This window comes from Schistocerca cancellata, chromosome 10 (genome assembly GCF_023864275.1).
Source record: "Schistocerca cancellata isolate TAMUIC-IGC-003103 chromosome 10, iqSchCanc2.1, whole genome shotgun sequence".
Taxonomy (NCBI): Eukaryota; Metazoa; Arthropoda; class Insecta; order Orthoptera; family Acrididae; genus Schistocerca; species Schistocerca cancellata.
The window spans coordinates 116,422,711-116,438,328 of record NC_064635.1 but is presented as its reverse complement, the minus strand read 5'-3'; the positions used below and the strand labels follow the sequence as shown (position 1 = coordinate 116,438,328).

Here is a 15,618-nt window from a genome sequence, read left to right as displayed (position 1 = left end):
TACAAGCTTCCACAGTACTATATGTCTGCACATCTATAAGTTTTTTACGTCTTAATCAGACCAAGACTAACGAATAAGTTTTTATGTCTGAATCATACCAAGACTATCGAATAAGTGAAGTTAAGCTTTCGCTCTCAAGAGATAACAGCGGGTAGAAAACAAAAAGAGTTACAATTTTTGTACCTTCATTTTCTTATAAATATTTTCTCTGCCGTCGAGCGCTCATACAGCTGCGACGGTATAAGTTATATCTGGGGGAACGAGTGTAGCGCGGCAAAATTCAAAGTCCCGCTACACCAACATTCTCTACAGAGCATGGCCTGCTCGATCACCAGATCCGCCTACAATCGCGCACATATGGGATATCAGCCGGCCGCGGTGGCCGAGCAGTTCTAGGCGCTTTAGTCCGGAACCGCGTGACCGCTACGGTCGCAGGTTCGAATCCAGCCTCGGGCATGGATGTTGTGTGCTGTCCTTAGGTTAGTTAGGTTTAAGTAGTTCTAAGTTCTAGGGGACTGATGACCTCAGATGTGAAGTCCCATAGTGCTCAGGGCCATGGGATATCTACGGTCGGCAACTCCTGCGTCACCCACAAACAGCGTTAACCGTCCCTGTGTGGACCGACCGCGTGCAATGGGCATGGAACTCCATCCCACAAATTGGCGCCCGGCACCTGTACAACACAATGCATGCACGTCTGCATGTATGCATTCAACGTCCTGGGGAGGTACAACAGTAATGCACCAGTATATTGGATTTCAGTGGCTTATCTAGCGCTTACGTTAGTGAACTTGCAATGTTAATCACGTATATATCTTACGTAGACAAATGTATACCGGAAATTTCAATACCCTACATTATTGCTTTTTGGTGCAGCGACTTTTTCGGACAGTATATTTCACATAAAAGTGCAATAAATCTCATTAATATCAATTTTATTTTCAGAATTTATACTGCAAGTGTGAAACTTCCTTGCGTGAAAAGTAACAGTGGTTTGTATAAAACGGATGTCTACCTCTACGCGCAGGCCACAAGCCACTTTACAGTGCATGGCTGAGGATACATGGTACAGTATTATCGATTTCCTGTCCTATTCCATTCGTGTGTTATTCGTGTGTCTCCGTACGCACTGTAATCGTTCCTATGTCTTCCTCATGATCCGTACGGGAGGTACGCGACGGTATGAACATAATGGTCACACGGTCATCTTCGACCATAGGTTCCCAAACCTTACCCAGCGTTAACTACGTCATCTCTTTTCCGAGGCTTGCCATTGCAATTTCACGAGCATTTGTGTTATACTTTCTTACAGGCTTTACCGACGTGTTACGACGCTAGCAGCGCGTCTCTGAATTCGTTCCGTGCCTGCTTCCTCGCCTATCTGATAATGGGGCCTCCATTAATTACCTGAGCTCACAATGGCGCGTGGAGTAAGGGTCCCGCAGAATCTCACCAAATCTCATTAAAGGAGGGGCGGGGGTCAATTAAAATTTCACATCAACTTTTTAATTCCGAGAATATACATTATTGTAACCCACCGGTCTTTATGGCCTCTCTGAACTGAACGCTTTACACGTTTGCATCTCCGGGGTCTACCCCTCTTGAAACAGTGCCGCACAAGTGTCAGATTTCATTCTGGGTTTTCTCTGGATGATGTGACGAACGGCAGCACATACAGCAGCATCAAGAAGGAAGCAAGGGGTCGCAGGGAATGGAATCGCAAATGAACTGCACAAAAATACTGTCTGAAAGAAGCTGCATTAATATTCAGATGTCAAAGTGTTGCAAAGATTGGCAATTTGCTTTAAATGTTCAGAAATGTAAAATTGTGCACATCACATAACGAAAAAACTTTGTATCCTACGACTATAATGTTAATGAGTCGCCACTGGAATCAGTCAGTTCATACAAAGATCTGGTGTAACACTTACCAGAAATATGACAAAGTCTCAGTCTATGTGAAGTAGGTGGCATATTTCTTTTCATTGATAGGATTCTGCGAAAAAGGCAATTAATCTACAAGGGAGACTGGCTACAAATCACTCCTGCAACCCACCCTAAAAAATGGTTCAAGTGTTTGGATTCCGTGTCAAATAGGTCTAACAGGGGATACTGAACGTATCCAGACAAGGGCAGCACGAATGGTCGCAGGTTAGTTTGAACAGTGGGAAAGTGTCACAGAGATACTGAATTCGCAGATATTTCAAGATAGTTTCTGTCTATCCCGAGAAAGTCTTTTAACAAAGTTTCAACAACCGATATTAAAAAGATGACTCTAGGAATATATTACAATACCCTACTTATCGCACCCATAGATATCGTGAGGATAAGATTATATTATTTACGGCACCGAGACATTTAAGCAATCATTTTTCCCGTGCTTCATCCGAGAATGGAACGGGAAAAAGCTCTTACAACTAATACAGTGGAACGTATCCTCCGCCATACACGGCACGGTGGTTGTCTCCTATCCTTTTCAATGTTGTTGTTGTTGTGGTCTTCAGTCCTGAGACTGGTTTGATGCAGCTCTCCATGCTACTCTATCCTGTGCAAGCTTCTTCATCTCCCAGTATCTACTGCAACCTACATCCTTCTGAATCTGCTTAGTGTATTCATCTCTTGGTCTCCCTCTACGATTTTTACCCTCCACACTGCCCTCCAATGCTAAATTTGTGATCCCTTGATGCCTCAAAACATGTCCTACCAACCGAACCCTTCTTCTAGTCAAGTTGTGCCACAAACTTCTCTTCTCCCCAATCCTACTCAATACCTCCTCATTAGTTACGTGATCTACCCACCTTATATTCAGCATTCTTCTGTAGCACCACATTTCGAAAGCTTCTATTCTCTTCTTGTCCAAACTAGTTATCGTCCATGTTTCACTTCCATACATGGCTACACTCCATACAAATACTTTCAGAAACGACTTCCTGACACTTAAATCTATACTCGATGTTAACAAATTCCTCTTCTTGAGAAACGCTTTCCTTGCCATTGCCAGTCTACATTTTATATCCTCTCTACTTCGACCATCATCGGTTATTTTACTCCCTAAATAGCAAAACTCCTTTACTACTTTAAGTGTCTCATTTCCTAATCTAATTCCCTCAGCATCACCCGACTTAATTTGACTACATTCCATTATCCTCGTTTTGCTTTTGTTGATGTTCATCGTATATCCTCCTTTCAAGACACTGTCCATTCCGTTCAACTGCTCTTCCAAGTCCTTTGCTGTCTCTGACAGAATTACAATGTCATCGGCGAACCTCAAAGTTTTTACTTCTTCTCCATGAATTTTAATACCTACTCCGAATTTTTCTTTTGTTTCCTTTACTGCTTGCTCAATATACAGATTGAATAACATCGGGGGGAGGCTACAACCCTGTCTTACTCCTTTCCCAACCACTGCTTCCCTTTCATGCCCCTCGACTCTTATAACTGCCATCTGGTTTCTGTACAAACTGTAAATAGCCTTTCGCTCCCTGTATTTTACCCCTGCCACCTTCAGAATTTGAAAGAGAGTGTTCCAGTTAACATTGTCAAAAGCTTTCTCTAAGTCTACAAATGCTAGAAACGTAGGTTTGCCTTTTCTTAATCTTTCTTCTAAGATAAGTCGTAAGGTCAGTATTGCCTCACGTGTTCCAACATTTCTACGGAATCCAAACTGATCTTCCCCGAGGTCGGCTTCTACCAGTTTTTCCATTCGTCTGTAAAGAATTCGCGTTAGTATTTTGCAGCTGTGACTTATTAAACTGATAGTTCGGTAATTTTCACATCTGTCAACACCCGCTTTCTTTGGGATTGGAATTATTATATTCTTCTTGAAGTCTGAGGGTATTTCGCCTGTCTCAAACATCGTGCTCACCAGATGGTAGAGTTTTTTCATGACTGGCTCTCCCGAGGCCATCAGTAGTTCAAATGGAATGTCTACTCCCGGGACCTTGTTTCGACTCAGGTCTTTCAGTGCTCTATCAAACTCTTCACGCAGTATCTTATCTCCCATTTCGTCTTCATCTACATCCTCTTCCATTTCCATAATATTGTCCTCAAGTACATCGCCCTTGTATAAACCCTCTATATACTCCTTCCACCTTTCTGCCTTCCCTTCTTTGCTTAGAACTGGGTTGCCATCTGAGCTCTTGATATTCATACAAGTGGTTCTCTTCTCTCCAAAGGTCTCTTTAATTTTCCTGTAGGCAGTATCTATCTTACCCCTAGTGAGACAAGCCTCTACATCCTTACATTTGTCCTCTAGCCATCCCTGCTTAGCCATTTTGCACTTCCTGTCGATCTCATTTTTGAGACGTTTGTATTCCTTTTTGCCTGCTTCATTTACTGCATTTTTATATTTTCTCCTTTCATCAATTAAATTCAATATTTCTTCTGTTACCCAAGGATTTCTATTAGCCCTCGTCTTTTTACCTACTTGATTCTCTGCTGCCTTCACTACTTCATCCCTCAGAGCTACCCATTCTTCTTCTACTGTATTTCTTTCCCCCATTCCTGTCAATTGTTCCCTTATGCTCTCCCTGAAACTCTCTACAATCTCTGGTTCTTTCAGTTTATCCAGGTCCCATCTTCTTAAATTCCCACCTTTTTGCAATTTCTTCAGTTTCAATCTGCAGTTCATAACCAATAGATTGTGGTCAGAATCCACATCTGCCCCAGGAAATGTCTTACAATTTAAAACCTGGTTCCTAACTCTCTGTCTTACCATTATATAATCTATCTGATACCTTTTAGTATCTCCAGGATTCTTCCAGGTATACAACCTTCTTTTATGATTCTTGAACCAAGTGTTGGCTATGATTAAGTTATGCTCTGTGCAAAATTCTACAAGGCGGCTTCCTCTTTCATTCCTTCCCCCCAATCCATATTCACCTACTATGTTTCCTTCTCTCCCTTTTCCTACTGACGAATTCCAGTCACCCATGACTATTAAATTTTCGTCTCCCTTCACTACCTGAATAATTTCTTTTATCTCGTCATACATTTCATCTATTTCTTCATCATCTGCAGAAGTAGTTGGCATATAAACTTGTACTACTGTAGTAGGCATGGGCTTTGTGTCTATCTTGGCCACAATAATGCGTTCACTATGCTGTTTGTAGTAGCATACCCGCACTCCTATTTTTTTATTCATTATTAAACCTACTCCTGCATTACCACTATTTGATTTTGTATTTATAACCCTGTAATCACCTGACCAGAAGTCTTGTTCCTCCTGCCACCGAACTTCACTAATTCCCACTATATCTAACTTTAACCTATCCATTTCCCTTTTTAAATTTTCTAACCTACCTGCCCGATTAAGGGATCTGACATTCCACGCTCCGATCCGTAGAACGCCAGTTTTCTTTCTCCTGATAACGACGTCCTCCTGAGTAGTCCCCGCCCGGAGATCCGAATGGGGGACTATTTTACCTCCGGAATATTTTACCCAAGAGGACGCCATCATCATTTAATCATACAGTAGAGCTGCATGTCCTCGGGAAAAAATTACGGCCGTAGTTTCCCCTTGCTTTCAGCCGTTCGCAGTACCAGCACAGCAAGGCCGTTTTGGTTAATGTTACAAGGCCAGATCAGTCAATCATCCAGACTGTTGCCCCTGCAACTACTGAAAAGGCTGCTGCCCCTCTTCAGGAACCACATGTTTGTCTGGCCTCTCAACAGATACCCCTCCGTTGTGGTTGCACCTACGGTACGGCCATCTGTATCGCTGAGGCACGCAAGCCTCCCCACCAACGGCAAGGTCCATGGTTCATGTAAAATTAGAAAATATGGCTGACCTCTACCCCCTAGATGACAATGGGGCAATAACTGGAAGAAGAAGAATATGGAGTTTGCAAACGACGTAGTCCTTCTAGCAACAGATGAGAAAAAAATACAGGATATAGCGAATGCCACTGAAGCTAAAGGAACTAGTTACGAAATGAAAAATGAATCCAAAGACAATAAAAGTTATGGCACTAGAAGGAAATAAAGGGGTAAAGATAAACCTGAATGGAGAAATGTGTAAAGCTTTAAATACCTAGAGAGCAGTTTAGCAACCGACTGGTAAGCGGCACTGAAATTAAAAGCACGATAACAATGGCGAAAGAGGCTTTTTGTAAGAAAAGGAGAGTTTTCTGCAACAATATGGACAAAGCTTCGCCGGCCTTTGTGGACGAGCGGTCTAGGCGCCAGTCCGGAACCGCGCTGCTGCTACGGTCGCACGTTCGAATCCTGCCTCGGGCATGGATGTGTGTGATGTCCTAACGTTTAAGTAGTTTTAAGTCTAGGGCACTGATGACCTCAGATATTAAGTCCCATTATTGGATTTAATAAAAAGAAGGAAACAAAACTGGAATGGACATATATTTATAAAGACGGAGGGGCTTATAAAAACAGTCCTAGAGAGGAATCTGAGGTGAAGAGGGGCCGGGGGTGGAAAAGATTTTAGATCCTGGATGATGCTCTGTAGGGCAGCACATATAGCAACATTAAGAAGGAAGCAATAGATCATAGGAGAGGGAGACGCAAAAGACCTCTGTTACCATAGCAAACGCCCAGGAGACAGACCCACCAACAACGCAAACGGGCGGTAAACCCAATTTGGATTTCCAACAAAAATTCGTGGCCATCAAGCTGATCGTTTTCGCTGCATGGCAGAGTAGTTCGTATTTCGCAGTATTAACAGCCGTTGTAGCACCAGTAGCACAAAATAATCTAGACTCTGGGACAAGAGACATCGAATATGCATTGTAACACGTAAATAGTATACGTCTCGCGAGGGTGCCTTAGTAACACGACCAAAATCGTATCCAGAATCTAGAGTTAGTGGACGGGGATTTCGAAGGAAAATCGTTTTAGTTTCGCCATGGACGAAATTGTTTTGAAATTCCACGTATAATGGCTCTGGATATAACTGTCAATTTCCATTATCCATTACCTGTTTCGGCTTTCTACAAACTGACGCTGAATTAATACGGCTGGTATGCGTCTTGCGGGGCAGGAAGTGAGGTCGGTTTCTGGAATTTTTTTCCTATCATGACTGCAGCCTTCTAACCCTGCCCCTACGACATTAATGACGAAATCGTTCGTGGAGGTTTTATAGGACAAAAAATTCGCGGTTAACTAGAACTATTTCAAGAAATTGTTGCCTATAGTCGGAAGCTAAAATTCTTTGAAGTAACACAGTGGCACAACAAACTGCGCCACATCACGTGTTCCAGCCTTGCGGGGTCTTTTCAGTAGGAGAGCAAGAAACCATAATCCGTCACTGACGCTGCAAGCTGACCCGAGTACTTTATATTCGATGTATAAAATTATATGTGCTTGATCTACACGACTACGTTTCTTTCTTTTTTTTTCTAGTAACTATCATAGGAGCAGTACTATTGCATTGTTTGTTTCAACACTGGCAGGAAAAGCAAATTGAGGTCAGACCATGCACACCGACTGCACTTTCACTTTTTCCTGCTTGTAAAGTGACGTCAGTGAGACTCATCCATCGATGTTCAAATCGACAATTAACAGATCAGCAAAAGACTTGAATAAAGGCAAATGCTAGTATTTGGCGCTAGCTAATAACGCACTACTGGCTTTTCGGTTATAAATGTCGTATGTTGGGATAAATTGGGCACGATAACTAGCACTCCGTAATCAAGAACGGAGTTACATTCCTGCTCAACATCTCCCGATAATTGCCGATCGTTAGTTATTAGCCAGCAGCAAACCTGCGCTAGCGCTTAAGATGTAGGGACAGCTGTATGCTGCCCCCCCCCCCCCCACCCTATCGGCGATATTGACGTCAGAACCGCTGCAGCCATTGCGCATGCGCAGAAGAGTGAGGTCGCGTCAGTCGAAGGGAGGCGTTGCAAGGTAACGTGAATGCCGTGCTGCCGAATGCATGCCAGTATCGTGTTTACCTCTCGTGCTAGATTCGAATTGAACCAAGTGACAGACGTCGTTCTTAGTGCTTGATTTAGTACGGGCGCGTGTGAATGTGTTTGCGACGAGATCAGAAAGGGAAACAGTAGTGTGCCAAATCTGGCCTGGGGCCAAGGTGAAAGCACTTGCGTGCAGTGACAAACAATTGCTGCGTTGTTCCCACTATTCTGGCTACAACTTCGCCTGCGTCACAGACAGTGAAGGTAAAGTGGATTTTACCTCTCTGGGTTAAAGTGCGCAGCACAGCACGGACCCACCCATGATGGCTAATATCGACGAGGCGGTTGTGAAGTCTAAGCGACCTGCAGACAGCGCCTTCAAACAGCAACGGTTGGCAGCATGGCAGCCGATATTGACAGCCGGCACAGTGCTACCAACGTTCTTCGTCATCGGCATCGCCTTCATCCCTGTCGGTATAGGTCTGCTGCACTTTTCGTACGAAGTAAAGGAATTCACACTCGATTACACAGAGTGTAAGGAGTACCTGCCGGACAAGCGAGTACACGGCTCAGAAAGATGCTCCGACGTCATCGACAAGAACCGGACGTGCATCTGTCAGGAGGACTTCACACTCACCGAAGAATTCGCCGGCAAGGTGTACATGTACTATGGGCTGTCCAATTTCTACCAGAATCACCGGCGGTACGTAAAGTCGCGTGACGACAACCAGCTGTTGGGCCAACTCGATCAGCCTCCCTCCAAGGACTGCAGCCCGTACGACTACACGAACGACACTACCAACAAAATGCCTATAGCCCCCTGCGGTGCTATCGCCAATTCACTCTTCAGTGACAAACTGACGATTCTTTCACACCGGATGGACAATCAGGAAGTCCCAATGCTGCGCAAGGGAATCGCCTGGCCGTCTGACAAGCAAATCAAATTTCGCAACCCACCTGCACCCAACGGAAACTTGTCTGCAGCCTTCCAGGGTTACGCCAAACCCCTCCGCTGGGCCAAACCCGTCTACGAGCTCGATCCAGACGACCCGGAGAACAACGGTTTCCAGAATGAGGACCTCATTGTGTGGATGAGAACTGCAGCGTTGCCCGAGTTCAGGAAGCTCTACCGGCTCGTCAACCATAATGCAACCGGTTACGTCGATGGGCTACCTCGTGGTAACTACACTCTAAGAGTTCAATACAACTACCAAGTAAACGCCTTTAATGGCACCAAATACATGATATTATCAACTACGTCGCTACTAGGTGGAAAAAATCCGTTTCTTGGCATTGCCTACATAGTCGTAGGATCCGTCTGCCTTTTTCTGGGCATAGTGTTCCTGTTCATCCATGTAAAATGTGGAAAGAGCACCTCGGAGATGATAAACGTAAATCCCAGGACTCCGTATCAGTAGATGTAATGTGGACAGCAACATAATTTTCTGTAAAACAGAAGATCTCATTGATGTTTCTGTGTGTGCGAGTTTTTTCCTACGCGGTGGTGCTAGCAAAGCTTTAGCAGTTGCAGGAGGCCTTTCAGTTTTTTAGTAACTCGCTTACAGTGCTCTGTGTACAAAAGCAGCAGCCTCTTAATGAAATTTGATTTCATGTAATTAGATGCAAAGTCCATTTATTTGCTAGTGTGTTTAAATAATGTTGAATGTTAATAATTCATCGCTACCTCGCCCGCATCTAATGTGTGTTGTTCGTGTTCTGCACAGCATTCTGTGATAGAAATATGCAAGATTGAGAGCTTTTATTTCTCAACCAAAGTATTTAATTTTACTACAGAAGTATTAAGTATTTTATGGTTTGTATATATGAGAGACTGCTCTGTGCAGCAATGTTGCATTTTGTAAGTGAAATTTAATGTTTCGAAATTCTGATAGTGTATTTTTGTTTTATATATTTGTGAATATACTTGTTGAAAATATAAAACAATGTCACAAGCCATGTGTTATATCTCTTGGTTCTTTTACATTTATGGGAAAAACTTTATTACTTCTACAGGTCAGTGAGACTACTGTGCTGAAATTGCAAAATAATTAAGGTATTTGCAATAAATTACAAAATCTGAGTCATACTCACAAAGCCTACATAAGATATTCCCACTACATAGGATTTACAGCAACTGACTGAATGCACTTAAGTTACCAATAACTGAATACTATCTGTCAATTGTTACAATTAAACTTAATTTTTTACATCCATCTTATGTTGTTATTCGTAAGAGCAAGGCAATGTCTGATTACCTTAATATTTTCCCCATAACTTACAAAATTCTTTATATGGTAGACCACATGCATCAGATCTGAACTAGTTCTGGTTTACTGATATTTTACAGTAAAACCTGAATAGTGTATGTTTCATGTATGCATATTCTTGATGTGACGGATGTTTATGATCTGTAGTTAAATTATTGTTTATTTGCAGAATGCCAAGGCAGTGTGTGTGTGTGTGTGTGTGTGTGTGTGTGTGTGTGTGTGTGTGTGCTGCTAAATAATTTACCAGATGCTGCAAAACTTAGCAAATGCGAAGATTGTAATGGCAAATGTGTTAGAAACTGTTGAATTAGGGACTTAGATATCTGTGCTGTCTGTCTACATCTACATCCATACTCTGCAAACCACTGTGAATTGTATGGCAGCATGCTCTCTTGTCATCACTTTTAGAAGAAGATACAGTACCTTCTGTTTACTGCATGCTATCTGCAATGTTATGAATTAATGAATACAGGATAATGCAGATGAAGTCAAATATCAAAACAAGGGTTTCCAATTACTAACATTCAGGAAACACACTTTGTTTCTTACAGTAGTGTCCACACTCATTGTACCCACTGGATAGTTTACCAGTAATTGTTTTCTAAAGTGACTTGTTTCATACTTAAGATTTCGAAAATTTAATTGTAGAGGTCGAATGCTATTCTGTTGAAAAGGTGTTGGTTTTTTCAGTGAGCTTTATTGTATTGGTAAATAACAAAGCAAAGTAAAAACCACACACACACACACACACACACAGGTATTCAGATGACAGAAATATGAATGTTGAGATGGCATTGCACTGCACTAATGAATTATATGAGTCCCTTTTTAACTATTATGAACTCAGGGCTAATACTGTCTTTACAAATAGGCCTATGTGTATTATTTTGGTATCCAGCGATGTGTGCAGTACGTCGCTACACTTCTGATAGTAGTAAGACACCGTTATTAGGGCTAATTAATTTTGCTTCCATTTTTGCTGTAGTTGAAATAAGTAACCATTGTACACATGTGATATAATTCAGATATTGTTATTTAAATTACTAAAAGAGCTGTTCATCAGAGTCAAGAACCTCTGAGGTAGGTGACACAGCTGGTTTCTGTGAGGAATCTGTTTATTCAAAGTTGGCATGGAATTTCCCAACATACCTGAACTAACTTTTCCAGTATGTATACCACTGCTAGTGTTCTCTGAAATCAGGTATGTTGCATAAATAGTTAGTATGGAGTAGTAGATAAAAACAGAAGCTGAATTGTGTAAGAGAAAGAGTGATGTTTTTTTAGATGCTTTTTGCTAATATAATATAATTTGTAATGAATTAAGAAACAGTGAGTGTACCTTACCACTTATAATTGGTTGCTAGTGTGCTTTGCAAAATTGGCCTTCATTAGGTGCTTCTGTCTGTTAATGCATAACCTTATACATTCTCCTTCATAATGTGAGTTACATTACACAGTGCAGTGTGTGAATGGGTATAAATGCTGACAGAAGGAAACTTAATATTTGGAATCTAAATTAGCCCAAGGAAAGCTTGTTAAACATTCAGAAAAAACAAACCATTCAATTAAATGTCTTTTGTGCAAAATGAGATGTTTTTCACGAAAATATTCTTGGTATGGAGAGTGGGTAGTTTTTGCATTTTAGTATAGTCATCACCCTTGTCCTCGTGACCCTGTGATTAATTTTATGCACAGATACACATTTGCTACACATCTTCTGCCACCAAAGAATACAGGTATATGTCCCACAACACCTGAGAATGGTGCTATACAGGTGTATGTCCCACAACACCTGACAATGGTGCTAAATTCTTGAAGTGTGTCATGCTATTACAGCATGTGATATCTGTCTTTTTAAAGTATAACAGCATGCTTGTAGATTCGGAATAATACAATTTATGATTTGAGTGCATTTCTGAAAAAGGTGGAGTATACAATCAAGTTTTTCAACAATAATAACCTAGTAGAGAATGCCTGGTACCTGCATTATTTACCCTGTTGCTCATTTTCAATTCAAAGGATGCTATGTTGGAAATGCCTGCACACAATTCTGTATGAGTCCCAATATCTGTGATATCTATACAATTGAAAGAAATGTATTCTTAGGGTTCTCTATGAACACACAACTCTTAGAATTTCAAAGTAGACTTGTGTGCAACAGATGATTCCTCTTGTAAAATCACCCACTGAAGTTTCTAATGTTACAATCTGAGTATTTCTTCAATGTAATTAGTCACACTGCTCGGACAAGAACTGTAGTAGTTGTGGTTGTCAGTCCGAAAATTGGTTTGATACAGCTCTCCATGCTACTCTATCCTGTGCAACCTTCTGTACTTCAAACAACTACTGCCACTTACGTTCCTCTGAATCTGCTTACAGTATTCATCTCTTGGTCTCACTGTACAATTTTACTCCCTATACTTTTCTCTAATACTAAATTGGTAATCCCTTGATGTCTTGGAATGTGTCCTGTCAACCAATCCCAATCTCTTCTTCTAGTCAGGTTATGCCACAAATTTCTTTTCTCCCTGCTAGCCATCGGATCTTCAGCATTCTCCTGTAGCACCCCTTTTCAAAAGCTATTCCCGTGTAAGCTGTTTATCATCCATGTTTCACTTCCATACATGGCTACACTCCAGACAGATACCTTCAGAAAATACTTCTTAATACAAATCTAAATTTGATGTTGTCAAATTTGTCTCATTTCATATCTTCTCTAGTTTGGCCATCATCAATTATTTTGCTGCCGAAATAGCAGAACTCATCTGCTGCTTTAAGTGTCCCATTTCCCAACCTAGTTCCCTTAGCATCACCTGATTTAATTTGACTACATTCCATTATCCCTGTTTTTCTTTTGTATATGTTCATTTTATATCCTCCTTTCAAGATGCTGATCATTGTGTTCAACTGCTCTTCCAAGTCTTTGCTGTCTGTGACAGAATTACAATGTCATTGGCAAATCTCAAAACTTTTATTTCTTCTCCCTCAACCTTCTTCACATTTTTCTTTGGTTTCCTTTACTGCTTGTTCAGTGTACAGATTGAATATCAGCGATGGATTACAACCATGTTTCACTCCCTTCTCAGCTACTGCTTCCCTTTCATGCTCCTCGACTTTTGTAACTGCCGCCTGGTTTCTGTACAATCGGTAAATAGCCTTTGCTTACTGTATTTTACTTCTGCTACCTTCCAGGAGTATTCCAGTCAACACTGTTAAAAGCTTTCTCTAAGTCTACAAATGCTATAAGTGCAGGGATTGCTTTTCCTTAACCTGTCTTCTAAGATAAGTTCTAGGGTCAGTATTGCCTCACGTACTCTACATTTCTCCGGAATCCAAACTGATTTCCCCTTAGGTCGTTTTCTATCAGTTTTTCCATTCTTCTGTAAAGAATTCATGTTAATCTTTTGCAAATGTGACTTATTAAACTGATAGTTAGGTTATATTCACACCTGTCAGCACCTGCTTTCTTTGGAATTAGAATTATTACATTCTTCTTGAAGTCTGAGGATATTTCACCTTTTTCATACATCTTGCACGTCAGATTGAAAAGTTTTGTTGTGGTGGCTCTCCCAAGGCTATTAAGTAGTTCAGACACATCATCATCTGTTCCTGGGGCCTTGTTTCGACTTCGGTCTTTCAGTACTCTGTCAAATTCTTCTCTCCGTATCATATCTCCCATCTCATCTTCTTCTACGTCCTCTTCCATTCCTACAATACCGCCTTCAAGTTCGTCTCCCCTATATATGGACACTCTGTATACTCCTTTCAGCTTTCCCATCTGTACTCTTGACATTCATACACTTGTTTCTCTTTTGTCCAAAGGCCTCTTTAATTTTCTTGTAGGCAGTATCTATGTTTTCCCCAGTGAAATAATATGCATCTAAATCCTTACATTTGTCATCTAGCCATTCCTGCTTAGCCATTTTCCACTTCCTGTCAGTCTCATTTTTTAGACGTTTGTATTCCCTTTCATTTGCTTCATTTTTATATTTTCTCCATTCATCAATAAATTCAATACCTCCTGGTTTACCTAAGGATTTCTACTAGGCCTTGTCTTTTTACCTATCTGACCCTCTGCTACCTTCACTATTTCACTTCTCAAAGCTACCTATCCATCTTCTGCTGTATTCCTGTTCCCTGTTCTAGTCAATCATTGCCTAACCCTCCCTTTCAAACTCTGAACAACCCCTGGCTCTTTCAGTTTATCCATGTCCCATCTCCTTAAAATGCCACCTTTTGCAATTTCTTTAGTTTTAACCTACAGTTTGTAACTGCTCAAAACTGAGGCATACAAATCATTCTCCAGTGTAAATCAGATGGTGATTTTAAAAGTGACCACTTTTGTAAACCATCTACATTTCACTCCCAGTCAACACGTCTGCCATTTCCTTCCACCTTATTAAATTTATGCTAAAATATTAGAACGATTGTCCTTGTTTGCCAGTAATTCCTATTGCCATACTCCAACACAGTGGCTTTTTAATATTCTTATATAGTAGAGTCTCTCCTATGGTATTGGTAACTGTGCCAGGCAAGCAAAATTAATGAGTCACTGTTCCATGCATTTCACAAACTGGAATAAATACAAAGAAAGCTGCTTTGCTATAGCTACTCTAGTTTCCAGAAGTTACTGACAGCTGTACGTAAGTGGATTAGCCAAAGGTTGGTTTAAACACCACCATGCTTTCTTGGTAATTACAGAATGATCTAAAATTTAATGCCAAATCAAAACAATTGTGCATCTTAATTTTTTTTCTGATAATAAGAAATTTCCAGTGCTTATCATCACATTAAATTTTACCAGTCTAGAACTGAGCCAGGCAGCCCTGTGAGTATTAGTCTTGACGATTCTACACTGAACCAGTGAGCCACAAATCTAAATAAGGAACCAGTATTTTACATAATGTTACAGATTATTACTATTTACAGAGGAACAAAGTAATTTGTTGGAAGGCACTAGGTGTACAGAGGATTAGTGTTCAACAAGCTGTGATAGTGAAAAGCCAAAAAATTGTTATAATGGTATACGAGAAGACAAAATGTTTCAATGAGTCTCCTTCAGCTCAAACCAGCAAGTAATTCACTCCGCCAGTTGGCACACATTCCTTTTGTTCTTTCCTTACGTGCATGAATTTGGAGAAAAGTGAATGTATTCAATGTAGACACACCTCACCAAATGTACTAGCAAGCTTTTGGTTTACTAAGCCATGATAGCTGACTAGTGTTGACAAACATCGTTAGTATGCAAGAAGTCACACGCTGAAAACTACAGGTATCACAAATGCAGAGAACTGTTGGTCACAACATTAAGCAGAAAACTGTCAAATCGAGTTCTTGTCACTTGTGTTATGTATCAAATATCTTAAAATGCTTAGTGCAAAAACAAGAAAAACAAATTTATGTGAATGTGTGTTGTGTTAGCAATTACAGACCATGTGATGTCAGCATAGAAATATATCTTTTGTACGTAGGGCACTATG

The 15,618-nt window shown here is 40.9% G+C and overlaps 2 protein-coding genes across 2 annotated transcripts in view; one reads left to right on the top strand and one right to left on the bottom strand.

Moving 5' to 3' along the window:
* Positions 1–15,618, bottom strand: part of LOC126106653 (centrosomal protein of 164 kDa) — a 675,221-nt gene that overhangs the window by 325,769 nt on the left and 333,834 nt on the right. The gene's annotated exons all lie outside the window — the stretch shown is intronic.
* LOC126106655 (cell cycle control protein 50A) lies at positions 7,835–10,341 on the top strand. The gene has a single exon (XM_049913017.1). It carries the CDS (start codon positions 8,192–8,194, stop codon positions 9,287–9,289), a length of 1,098 nt encoding a protein of 365 aa, XP_049768974.1. The 5' UTR covers positions 7,835–8,191; the 3' UTR covers positions 9,290–10,341.